This window comes from Pleurodeles waltl, chromosome 3_2 (assembly GCF_031143425.1).
Source record: "Pleurodeles waltl isolate 20211129_DDA chromosome 3_2, aPleWal1.hap1.20221129, whole genome shotgun sequence".
Classification (NCBI taxonomy): Eukaryota; Metazoa; Chordata; class Amphibia; order Caudata; family Salamandridae; genus Pleurodeles; species Pleurodeles waltl.
Window position 1 is genome coordinate 78,348,549 of NC_090441.1, and position 13,915 is coordinate 78,362,463.

General features: G+C 41.8%; 1 protein-coding gene across 35 annotated transcripts in view; it reads right to left on the reverse strand.

The window, feature by feature from the left end:
• ELN (elastin) overlaps positions 1-13,915 on the reverse strand; it is a 212,562-nt gene that overhangs the window by 81,277 nt on the left and 117,370 nt on the right. For 33 of the 35 annotated variants that reach the window (XM_069226833.1, XM_069226830.1, XM_069226832.1 and 30 more), the window contains 2 exons: positions 9,559-9,699; positions 468-644 (listed from right to left, as the gene is read on the reverse strand). In XM_069226833.1, coding sequence (XP_069082934.1) covers positions 468-644; positions 9,559-9,699 — 318 coding nt within the window. The remainder of the gene's footprint in view (positions 1-467; positions 645-9,558; positions 9,700-13,915) is intronic. The other 2 variants (XM_069226829.1, XM_069226797.1) reach the window with 1 other exon arrangement.

Below are 13,915 nucleotides of genomic sequence, written 5' to 3' on the forward strand. Positions count from 1 at the left end.
GTTTGAAACCTGTCATCTGGTAGGGTGGCAACTCTGCACACTGTCAAAGTTTCTTTAAGAATTTGAATGAAATTCTGTGAATCCCAAAATTGGTATGAGCAGACCTCCAGATCTGTGTTTTCCAGCACGGAAAAAAAGGAGATGGCATCAGTGCCCCTGGGGGGCACATTTATGCAACTTAGTTCTGTCATGGCTCGGGGAGATTCACAAAGTGAGGAATCTGCAGTTAGAAGAATTACGCAAAAATCCAAATTTTTTCGTGGAGGAAAGTCAAAACATCGATAATAAATCTGCGTTAGGCTAACGTGTGTTACTCTAGGGATGTATGTAGGTATTTATAATTCAAAAGGAAACTTCCTGCTCCATGACAAATGGGAAGCTGACTGATAGGCTGGGCAATACTAGGGTCAGGTAGTGAAAGATCACAAAGCTAAACAACAAATGGAAAGCAAATTGTATTAACTTACCAGCTTTGAGGGCTGCTTTATAGGCAGACTTGAGTGCACCAGGAGCCTGACCAGACCATGAAGTACCAGGAGCCACACCTGGTCGGAGACCACCGGGGTAAACGCCAGGCTGCAGGCCACCAGGGTATTGGCCTGGCTGAAGACCACCGGGGATCACACCTGGCTGTACTCCAGGGCCTGACACAGAGAAAAAAAAATACTAAGAATACAGGAACAGAGAGCCCAAGCAGGCTGAAATGTTCAGATACCTCATGGGCCACACAGCAATTTTCAGAATGGTCACAATACTTTAACAGTAACTTTAAATTCAAGTTTAACTTCAGTAACTTTAGGTGGCATGACATACACCAAGTTGTGCCCATATTTAGAGTCTGCTGATATGTCTCTCAAAATATTGTAGGTTCAAACATTTCATTTGAGCTATGAGGCAACTGACTAGTCACCCAGCCAGACATGCAGCATTTTCTTGCTTGACTTCTTGATACCAGAATATTTATTTCTGGCACTGTGTCACCATACAGTCATATTTATGATATGGTCAGACCACACTGATCAACTCCAGAGGAGTCCCGATTGTCAATGTTTTAATAGAACCCACATTTCTTAGGGTGATAGCAGTTGCATTTGGCTCCTTGTTGTAACCTCATCCCAACTATTCCACAAGATACTAAAAAATATTGGTTATCAACTTCAACTCATCCGCAAAGAGATGCATAATTTTTCATGGCTTATAAAACACTGCTCACAGGACATTAGGTTGCTGTGATTTTTATAAAGCATAAGTTTCTTTCTTGTAATTCTGGTTCTCTTCAAGGGGAATCCCTATCAAAGTAATAAGCACTGTATTGTGCAGAGCCCCAGAGAACTTTCGAAAATAATAAACCTACATGTAAACATATCTATCTATCTATCTATCTATCTATCTATCTATCTATCTATCTATCTATCTATCTATCTATCTATCTATCTATCTATCTATCTATCTATTTATATACATACATATATATATAAATACACACACACATATATATATATATATATATATACATATATATATATATATATATATATTTATTCACTGAAAAAAACAAAGGCTACTGGGACGTTAGAATAGAATAAAAAAAACATGGAAATGCGCTTAAAAAGCCAAGGCCCTAAGATAACTATAACTCACACCCCCGCCATGCACAGTTTTCTTCTCAATAATTTTACTGCACGTGTTACATTGATATTATCAATGAGGTTATCAAAGATGTCATGAGTGATGTGCTACATGGGGTAATTAGCAGTGCATGGTGAGGGCATGCGTAATAGTTACCTTAGGGTATGAGTTATAGTTACTTGCATTTACCATAACTATAACTGCTGAATTTCTATGGTTTTGTGCGAGTAAATTTAGATCCTATCTATAACGTCCCTTTTTTAAGTGAATGTCTATGGTTTTTAAGTTCTATTTCCTAACTATAATGTCCGGGAACCTTTATTTTTTTCAGTGAATTTCTATGGTTTTTAAAATTGTATTTACTACACGTTAATCCAACCACTGGCACGCACACGGCCACCCAACGCTGCGCCATGTATGGCCTTTGGCTGTGCACAGCGGGAGTTGGTTGCAGGCCAGGTTCTGCAGCTAACCCCCTATAATCACCCAACCCTGCATGCATAAGTCTCTGAGTGGTTCTGTGAGTGTGTGCAAGTATACATCAGTGGGTTTGTCAGTGGGTGCATGCGTCTCTGAGTGGGTCTGTGAGTGGTGCATGAGTCTCTGAGTGGATGTGTGAGTGGATGCATGACTCTTTAAGTACATCTGTGAGTGGATGCATGACTCTTTGAGTGTGTCTCTGAGTAGGTACATGATTGTCTGAGTGTGCCTATGATTGTATGCATGAGTGTCTGAGTGGGTCTGTGAATGGATGCTTGAGGGTCTGAGTGGGTCTGTGAGTGAATACTTGAGTGTCTGAGTGCATGTGTGAGGGTCAGAGTGGGTTTGTGAGTGGGTGTGTGAGTGTCAGATTGGGTCTCTGAGTAGGTGCATGTGTGTCTGAGTAGGTCTGTGAGTGGGTACATGAGTCTCTGAGCGCATCTGTGAGTGAGAGCATGAGTTTCTGAGAGGGTCTGTGAATGAGTGCATAAGTGTCTGAGTTGGTCTATGAATGGGTGCATGAGCCTTAGTGGGTCTGTGAGTGGGTGCATTAATGTTTGAGATGGTCTGTGAGTGTATGAGTGAATGTCTGAGTGGGTCTGTGAATGATTACATGAGTGTCTGAGTGAGTCTGTAAGTGGATGCATGAGTGTCTAAGTGAGTGTCTGAGTTCATCTGTGAGTGGGTGTGTGAGTGTCTGTGTCAGTAGCTGTCTGAGTGACCCAGCCACAAAGGAATCTCACTTGCCCTTTTATCCAACAAGAGTCCACAGTTTTGCACAAAATATCTACCAAAGTGGAGTTCTTTCTGCCTCCATAGGTAAATGTCCAGTATGTATTCTACACTACAACTGTGTAATGGAGCACACGGAAATTTCACAATTGACCTTGTGTGCATTTTGGCAACATAATTGTTTACTGGTGCGTTTTTCTCATGAATTCTGTGATAAGATGAATCCTCCTATAGAGAGGACAACAAGACTACAAAGATGTAAATCTCCACCAAACCAGGGTCCTTCTTTTTAGCTATATGTCGTAAGTGCTTCTTTGTTTGGTGGGGATGTCCTCATTTTCCTCAGCATCTAGAAAACAACACAAAAATGGATGGGAAAAGTACTGGGGGCTCTTTGATAAGCTGTCCATCATTCTGGCAAAAGGCAGGAAGACCTTTGCATACTACTAATGTGGATGGTGTGGGGCCAATTCAATAGGGGTGGGGGGCCACACAGCCCCCTGCCTGGGCCGATTTCGGCCCCCGGGATCCCATCACCCAGAGCCTTGCTATATCACCTGGGTGGCCTTCGGCACCCAATGTGCAGGATCAGGACCGTGAGGGGACACTCAAGACCTCCGCAGTCCCAGCCAGCTCCCCGCCTCCTGCGGGAGCCGGAATGGCTCTTGCACACAGGGAGCTGCTAAACATGCAACTCCCTGTGTGCAAGAGCAATTGTTTCATCTCTTTCCCTGCCCGCATGTCTGAGGATTTTGACAGCTCTCACCCACTGGAAGCAGAGTGTTTCTTTAGACTTGGCACGAGCTGTCAAAGCTCCTGCCAAGTCAGAGCAAACTCCTATGTCCCAGGGGTGGGAACCCTGGGACATAGCAGGAACTGGACCTGGGGTGTGGCGGTCCCCAGGGCCCTTATTGGCTCCATAAGGGTGGCTGCGCGGCACCCCGCAAATGTTTAACTTAGCCTCAGAGAGGTGGTGGTCCCCTAGGGTCCACAACAGACCCACTTCATTATTTTATTTCAGCCCCGAGGACGTGGCGGTCCCCCGAGCTGTGCCCCCCCCTTGATTTGAAAAAATTGCCCTGGGGAGGTGGCAGCCCCCAGATCTTCGGGGGGGGGCATGTGCAACCCACCCCACATTAATTTTATATTTAGCCCTGGTGAGGTGGCGGTCTCCGGGGCTGTGAAAGGGAGGCCTTACGGGGTTCCCTCAGTATAAATTATTCTTTTGCCCCCGGGAGGTGGTGTTCCCCAGGTTGCAGGGGGCCATGCAGCCCCTCTGCACACCTTTTTTACAGTGCCCCGGGGAGGTAGCTGTCAAGGAAATGGCCCACTGGATCCATTGTGGATGTAAGGCTTTCATATTAGGAATGCTTGCCTTGGTTAGCCTCTAAGGTTAGAGTGGGGGACACCACAAATATATAGATGACGTATGTGTAACCAATAGAACCCATAATTATGCAGATTACTAAAATAGTAGTGTTGATATGAGTATGTAAGTGTCTAGATGCAAGCATGTTCTGTAGTCCAATGTTAGTCTAAAAAATCAGGCTGAATTAAATCGTACAACGGTTTAACCCGTTGTGCATAATCCAGTATGTATGCTCTACCAAAGTTTGATAATTCACATCCTAGAAACAGGACACTGGGAAAAGCAAATTTAGATTTTTGAAAATTGAATTTACAGCCTTGGTCTGCCAATCCTACAACTATGCGATCCACTCTGGCCAAATATGTGTCTAAATCATCATCTGTGAGGTAAATGTTATCAAAGTAAGACAGCGATTCTGAGTCAATTTCTTGTACAAGTGATGTTACACAGGCAACAGCAAACAGACCTGGACTGTTCCAAAACCCTTGTGGGATCCTACAGAATCTTCCCTGGGCCCTTAAAATAGAATCTGATCTGCATCGGTAACCAACGCAAGACATTGGTATATTGCCAAAGGTGCTGCCTGCCCTTTAATATTACTGAAAATTATTGAGGACACTGTAGCAAAATTGCCAATTATTTTCATCCCCAAATCCAGGGCGGGTGATGCCCCATGTTAATTTTGAATTTGCTTAAGCACTTCAGGCAAAACAGCAATTGATGGGGTGCAGTGTGTAATGGTATATTTGGCAGCAAAGATAGTATCCCTTGTAGCACAATCTTCAACTGCGGGAAACACTGCAAGTGGAAGTCCCGTATGGGGAAACGCTGATTCAAGGTGACTTTTTTTGTGCAATCCAAAACAGAATCTCCTCCTGTTTGGTTGGTATATTACCCAAGATAGCATTACTAGTAACCAGACTAATAGTAGGCATAGCTAACTGTGGCTGCCCAGCTTAAAGACCCCTTGCTGGTGCAGTAGATATTGTATGCAGAGCAAACTGCATTAGACGTGAATACAGTGTAACTAAATGAGTTCACAGAGCAAGCACTTTGCAATTACCTAATGCTCCTGCATTTGGATATGGTGTGTAACCAGCTAACGCTGGCCAGGTTGCTCCATCATTACTGACAGGACCCAGCCTTACATGTTGGAGTGTATGTGGGAGAGCGCCTTGGAACCAGTTTTGATGTTCCTGGTATGTTAATGGTATTTCTAAATAGTCATAAGGTCTATATGCAGCTGGAACTGATGCCTTAGAGTATGTATGACATTTTGTGTACTGGAATATACTGCAGGAAAATCAATCCAGGAGTTAAAAAAACTTCACAGTTACAAGCTTTGCATACCTCAACCACAAAGGTAACATCGCCATTGCCATTGGCAAGCCAATGTGCAGTCAATTGTGCACGGGTCTTACATTTCTTAAGCAGTCTAAAAGGTTCCGATTTTGCAGAAGTTGGGGTTAAGAATAACTGCCTGGCCAGAATTGTGTACCTGGAACCAAAGGCAGTAAAGGTCTTGAAGAAGCTGATGGATGGTTGTGATTACCACAGAAGTTGTAGTGGCAGGCGCCTGAATAGGTATGTTGAATTTTGAAGCCCCTTTGACTAAAACATTGATAATTGTGTTGATGTCATCTATTGGTGACACTCTGGCAGGAGGGAGTCTGAAAGTACTGGAGGATAATCTTTAATCGAAGAGGGAGTACAGTGTGTGGATGGTGAGTAGTGACTTCATCTGTAGGTTCTGTGTGAAGACAATCTTCTCCAATGATGTCTGAGATGCCTTGAATGAGATTTGGATCTCCTCAGGGAAACAAAACATCTAGGTGTTATAGATCTTCTTGGCGGCATAGATCTACTATGCCCTCTTGACTATTGTGTTTGCTCACAGGCATAAGTTAGACATGTGGAGACACTGGCTTTGGTATAGTTAGAGACAACCTAAAAGATTCATATTCCCTTGGGGAAGAAGTAGCAGATAGACTTATAACTGGCGTAACCTGCCTTGTAGGTGAATATGTTCTAGAATACTCAGAATCTTAAGAATGTGGCACACTGGTCTTCTTTTTAGGTAGAGAAGCCAGTCTGCTGTGTGTCTGCATGATGGAGGAACAGAAGACAAAAGCTTTGATGCTTAACAAGGCTGGTCTTTTTGTGTTGATAGTGGTTGTCTCAATGTAGACAGTGGCTGTCTTGATATTGATGTTCTTGACATCGATGGAGGCCTGAGTGTCGAAGGGGGTTCTTGTCTGGACGTTAACTGCTATTTTGACATTGACTTACTGTGGTGTCCCAACATCGATGGCAAAGATCTTCTTCTTGCCAGCAAGCAAGTCACCATAGTTCCTGTCCTTGACATCATATGTGTCGACAAACAATGTTTTTCTCATGATTATTTCCACTCTTCAGGGTAGTCTGTATCATGAGATGAGTGTGCAGAGGTAGGTGGCTAGTGACCTCCTCACCACTCCTGGCATCCTGAGGCGATATTGTTCCGGAAGATATACTATGCACAGGTTGTGAGGGTCTGACTGGGATTTTTCCTTGCTACAGTTAGGGTACTTCACAAAAAGTGAAGTAATTTTTGACAGGAAAAGATAAAAAAAATCCTGTCAGAAACAAGCTGGAATAGCAACTATCCCCATAGGATGTTTAGTGAAAATGTTCAGAAAATCTTTCAAAAAGGGTTTTTCAAGTTTCAAGTTTATTTATTTCATGAATTGGAACTCCAAAGAGGTCCACACGTGTAACTGATACATAAGTGACATAAAACATTGAAGGGTTTTTGAAATTTAAAGCCAGAAAAATCCAAGTTCAATCCTCCAGAATCCTGCTGGCAGGAGCCAGAAAAATGAATTGAAATAAAACGATGAGACACTGGAGCAAGGGTGAACCCTTAAAGTTACAATGTCAGCTCAATGCTCCAGCTACTTAGTCTATGTTTTACAAAGGGCTTCCATTTCCTTTATTTTTTCCATTTTAAAAAGAGAAGTTTGTGACGGATATTTCGAATCACTTTATCACATCTGTATTTGCACAATTAGAAAATAATTAAAAAAAATAAAACATAAATGATATTTGGTCATTTTCTGATTCTGATACACATATTTCCTTATCTGTAGGCACATGAGCAGAGCAATTCATAACACTTATGACTTTGATGAGGATCCCTTTGAAGAGAAGCTTATTTTTTTCCATGAAGAGTAGACTCTTAATCCCCACTGTAAGAAGAGTTCTATGGGATTAAGGTTTTTGCAAATGTATACTCACTTGTCAACTTCTGTGTTCGTCCAACGTCATTGAGTAGACGCTGGGGTGTTTGACCTAAAGAACTGAGTTTTTAATACTGCAATGCACTTATATCACTCCACAGTATCAACTACCAACATATGATCAAGGTAATTAGATGGGTAGTTAGCATGAGTAAACCTATACTTTCCTAAATATGCTTACTTTGACATAAGTTGGTAGTTTACCTTCTAAATCTTCTATAGTTGATATATATGTGGATTGACACTAGTAACCTCAATATACAATCACCAGTGGCAGACCACCCTCAGAAATTAGTTCCTTTGAGCTTCCGACCTGCCCATAGAACACAAACTTCTTTGATCAAGAAAACCTTTTGTGTTGACAAAGAAGCACAAAGTTCTTGTGGCACATAATAGACAGCCCATAAAAATATAATGGGAATTAAATTGACCTATACAAATATCACATACAACATATCGTCAAGGTAAGAATATATAAGAAAGTATAGATGTGCTGCTATTAACTACACAATTACTTAACCTGCCAATGTTTTGGTACTAATATTGTGGAGTCTCTACGGGTGCATGACGATATTAAAAACTCAATATTTTGGCAGGCCAGCCTCTTAATGTCCTTTAGATGGGCTGCACTACTTTTCATCAGGACTCCATTCTAAGCACTGTAGAGATAACATGGACATTTATTTCAGAAGGTCCATCATCTTTTGTACCTATGGCATAACCTTTCTATTCAATATTTCATATCCAGTTACTTTTGCTCTTATGTGTATTATTTCCTTTATCTGGAGTGCATAATAGAGATACTTTTGCCACTGCTCCTTCACAGTTTTCATTGATAAATCGATGCACAGGAAAAATGCCTATGGTTCAATTGTATTAAAATTGATGTTCCAAACTATCAATACAATGATCCTTCTGAGTTGCCAAGAAACTTTTCAGCTTAACCCTACTATTATTAAGATAATATAGGGTACCACATAATGTGTAACATGCACTTTGGTCTAGCATGAAGATGAAGTTAAAAATCTGTATAAGCAATTCATGTAAAGTTTGAGAAGAAAGTGGCCAGGAGAAAGCAGTTCAAGGCAGCCGTCACTGGACGTGTCACTGCACTTCCAAAGTGATGTCCCAGTGCATACGTGCCTGGGGGGGGGGAGCAGTGGACCACTTCTTTTCATAGGGCTGTATGTGGCCATATTCCTCTATCCTGTTTTCATCCTGCTGACACCTTAGGGTGGACTTGCCTTAAGTGGTAGTATTATTATTTGTCACAACTTGATAGACTTGAACACAAGGTACCAAATGGTTCATCTGGCTATTTCAACTTTACCATCCTTAATGTGGAGTATGTATATGCTCTTGGAGTTGAGAGAGCTAGGAAGGACTAAGATACTAAGGACTGGCAAGGAAATATCTGTTAGCCCTTGCCTCAGGGAGAAAATATTTGAGCCAGGAGAGTAGAGAATTTGCACTGGAGTTTCCAATCTGCTTCATGTTTTAATTTATCATGTGTGCGTTAATTGATGGGAGGGATGATCTGGATGGATTTCTGCATTCTCATCAAGATATCTGTACCATTTCATTTCCACATTTGTTACTTTAGAAGGTCACTTGTCTAAGGCACACCCAGGGTGTAGTGTTCTCTTCTTTGAGCTCTGCTCCCTTCCTGCCTATTTTTTGGCTGGGGATTGATAGTTTTTCCTACAATTTCAAATTCTGATGTGACTCACTCACCTTTGAGTGAGCACCATAAAGCAATCTGCTTGATAGTGTTCTCTGTTCACGTTCCTCCTTCATTCATTTCTTAGGAAAGAACAAGTGAAAATGTATCAGCTTTATTGGCTCAACAAATTTCAAGCCCGAGAGGTAATGATTGTTTGAGCGGTTTGAACATTTTTATGGGATTCTCAACTAGTTTCCCATTTGAGCACATTTGCATGAGTTACATAACATACTGACCCCTGTTTTTTTGTTTAAGTTTTTGCTGCATTGTAGATTACAATTGTGAAACAATCTGCAATCATTTTGAATACACCAAACTAACAAACGTTGAGTACATGGAAATCTCACCAGCTTTACCAGGTTTGTAACCTGCTCCAAGACCACCAGCACCAAGTCCACCAGCACCCAAACCACCAGCTCCAAGTCCTCCAGCACCCAATCCGCCAGCCCCCAATCCACCAAGTCCACCGGCACCAAGTCCGCCAACTCCTGCAATGCAAAAGGATCGCCATTAAAGTCCTATCAAGTAATCCAAAAATAGCATGTGTCAAGGTCTGATTGGAGAATTGTAGACATCAAGTCCACAAAATTAAAACTAAGAGCTTGCCAAGAGCTAAACCCTTCCACTACTTCTTAATTAGCTTCAATTTGAGGGAATAATTTTTTTCCAAATACGAAGAATATTTCATAAATATAAACTTGCAGCATTCAAACCTGTTTTATATACTTTGAAAACTTTCCACATGTCAAATGTCAGATATGTGGAAATCCACAGTCTTTACAACTCAATTACCGGCCCTGAGAAACTCTAAGCCCAGCTTAGGGGAGCTTTAAACATGTGGGAACCAAACCCAGAGGTGTCAATGCCCTGCGCGCAGAGCTGGACATCCTCAGAAAAAGCACTCTGTGCACATTTAATTGCATACTTGGGGCAGCAGTGCAGATCATCTGAATCTCTAGAATGCAGGAGGATACACACCATAAATTACAGTGAAATCAGAAGCATGAAATGTACTAATCATAGTTCTATGTTCCTTGGTACTGGAGTGCCGTAAAGCTTACGTAGACTCCAGCACTCATCCATCTACTGCAAGTGGAAAGCAGCACAGGCTAAAACTTCTGTACACACCCCCAAGACGACAATGAGAAATTATATTGCCTTGCATTGGCATTTACATAGCTCTTTGCAACCCCTTAGAGGATCCAAAGGATATTCAGGCTGAGTGAGTATCTACTTCAGTAACAATTAAGGCACCACATACTTAAAATTATGCACTCTCAACCAGCACAGCATTGTGCAATGGGGCCACTCCACATGCTCATTATCTTACCCTTGCGATCGCCCTATTATTTAGCTTCCAGCATTCTTTAACAGCATAAGGAAACTAACATATGTACACACACACACAGTATTTTGTTTGTATACTGTATAACACAACACTCAGCAATGAAAATACCACACACAAACACACACACACCTACTCCCCTCTACAAACATAATACTGAAGCCAGCGCACTCACTCAGCCTCCTGCCATCTCCATTGATCTAAAAATAACCAAGGATCTATGCACAACCAACCTCCAGCACTCTCTCCCAACCCTATAAAACACAAGGAAATCAACATACCCTCCACCTTCTGTAACCTCAGTCAACATGGCACTGAGCTAGAAAGCCTACACAACTTCCTGCACTCTCGACCAATCAATGAGCGATGAAATTAAACACAAGCTCGAAAAAACTGCAATCCGTGACATTATATGACTTTGCAAAGAAGACATACATGCTAAAGTTGTTGTCCACTCCATCAACCTTTCAGTGAGCAAGGAAACCAACTCTCCCTGAGCATTCTGCTATTGCTATCAACCTATCAGCCAACCAACACACATCCAGACCTTAACACTTGAGCAGGGAATATAAGTGTACACATTTGTGTACAATACATCTTTGTAATACTCTCTAGAATCACAAACGTAGAATATTTATATGAACACTGTCTTCTGAATATGTGTCAATCTGTATTTGAAAGTAGGGATCTCAATGTCCATAATATGGTGAGACCTCCATAATTGGCAAGGCAGGCTAACTGTTATTATGTTTTTCTTGAGTAGAAAACGTTCATTTATAGCAGTAAGACCACATTGCTGCACTAACCAAAATACCAAGTAACCTTCAACAGAGAAAGAGAAAAATGAATGAAAGATGCCGGTCAGGTCAAAAACGCAGAAGTTGCAAAAAACATACACTGTTCCTTTAAGAAGCCTGCAACTTCCCTTTCCCAGCATACGCTGCAGTGGCAGTAGCCTCACAGCCCCAGTTCGTTTTGAATGGCAACATGTGATAACTAAAAAAATTCCGAGTGACATTGCCAACCGGGGAGGAGGGAAAGTTATTTATGACTTCAGTAAGGACTTCTAGCGTCCACAACTAGGATCTCAAATAGGTAACACTTCTTTCTGCAACGTGGGCTCTTCACAGAACAGCCAGCATATTTCCATTTTGCGTTGCCAATAAAACTACAAGCAGTCATCCATTACTTTATTTAGCAAGAGATGCATTAGCCCAAACAATTCCTTAATGCTGCCTTACCAATTAGATTGTCGGCTAGTGAATCCTCATCTACGTAATAATGCTTGAAAAATGTGTGCAATGATCTCCAGGTGGGTAATCTCAGTAAGAAGTACATTCCTTACTGAGGACGTGGATGCGGCTTTTCCAAATGTAAAAGTGAGCTCTAGATCTCCAAGGGAGAGAGAGGAGAGAGGGCTGTTAGCTAATTGATAACAACAAGCACTACACTAAACTTTCCACCTGGCTATAATCTACATTGAGGAAGCCATATCACTTCTGACATGGACGTAATTAACAAGGAACTTGTTTATGGTATGAATATCCTTAGTTCTGTCCAAATAGAACTTAAGGATTCACCTAACTTTTAAGGAGTGAAGTGTCCTCTCTGCTGGAGGAGAAGGATCGCAAAAACATGTTGGAAGAGATATTGTTTCATTTATGAAAGTCTGAAGTGACTTTAGATAAAAAAGAGGCATGTGTTCTTAACACTACGCTGTTACTGCATGTTTCCATTGAAGAAAGAGCTGCTGCTCCCTAACTCTTCTAGCTGAAATGATTGTCACCAAAAACGCTACCTTCCAGGAAAGCTGCTGCAATGAGGCCTTACGTATGGGCCTTACGTATGGGATAAGGGAAGGTTTAACTCCAGGATAGGATGAGGACGTCTAATCGATGGAAAAGTCATATTTAATCTTTCCAAAAAGACTTTTATGACAAGAATTGTAAAGGAAGATCTTTGTCCTGTTCTCTTGCTGTACACTATAACAGCAGAAAGAAGGACTTTGATGGAAGCATCCTGCAGAGTTCACTTAGCCAGATGATATTCCTCTGACAGTCTATAGGGTCACTGATGTTTTTCAAGTGCCACAGGACAAAGCTCCTCCAGTTAAACTGATAAGACGCTCTTGTGGAAGAACACTTAGCCTCTTTAAGAATGTTCAGACAATCTAGTGTTAAGGTTACAAGCCCATATTGAATTAATTCAGCAACAGTGCTGCATAACTCAATGATTATGGCCCTATGACAAGTCTGGTGATCTCAAGAACGCCAGACTCGCGGTGGCGGTCTGACTGCTGTGGCTGTGGCGGTCTGACAGCCACATTACGACCCTGGTGGTCAGGCCGCCAAAAGACCGCTTTTTCTGCCAGGATCTTTGATCCCGACGGGATGATGATGGTTGTGGTTGTAATCAGCCGTGGCCGTGCTGATTACAACCACGTTCTTCAACAGCCTTTTTATTGCGGTTCAAGGACATGAAAAGGCTGGTGGAGAACAAGTGCAGGGGACCACAGGGGGGGAAGTTGTGTCACACTCTGGTCACTTTCTCTGGCTGCCGTGCATGCTGGGTACTCAATGTCATTGTTGCTCACCACTCAGTGGTTTTGGAAGTTCATACACAATGACTGTTTCCTGACTTTTCCTTAACTGTCAACACTTTCAAAATAAAACAAAATCTGTAAAATAGCTATTGGACGTCATATTTCTGCATAACATTTTCAAAAAATAAGTGAAAAAGTCTGCTCCATTCAATTATAAATAAAGGCAACCCAAACAGATTCTGTTAGGTGTTTGTATGAGGTATATGATAATGGCCAATCTGTAGTAATTAGTCCAGAAAATGTGTCAGTTTTTTAAGGTATTTCCCCCCAGAAATTTGCTTTCAGGCTCACTGTTACTAATAGCACAGGAACATGTTTCTGCATAAACTTAAATGTATTGGTGCTTATGATTTTCAATGTACGGTTTTGTGAAAGAACTGATTGTTTATGAACTTGTACAGTGCAAGACAGTAGTGCCTCCACTAGGCCACAACCTTTGTTAGATAGGCCACGCCCATTTTGAGTCCCCACACCTCTTCCATCCCACTTACAAGAAGTGAGATGCCTTGACAGCAGCCAGTGCCAAATTCCTTACAAATCTAGCATTGGGGTTCTTAATCTCATGCCCCTCATTAGGTAGTGCATAGTTGTAGTATTGTGCATTTGTATGAAGAGCCTGTTTGTAGTCTAAGTTGGAGCAAACGTTTTCAAGGCCAGATTTATGTGGCAAAATTGTTGAGTTTATGACCAGAGTCCTTGACTAGTAAGATCTTGCAGATGAGGACCCCATCCTGTTAGGGAAGTATCCGTCGCAATA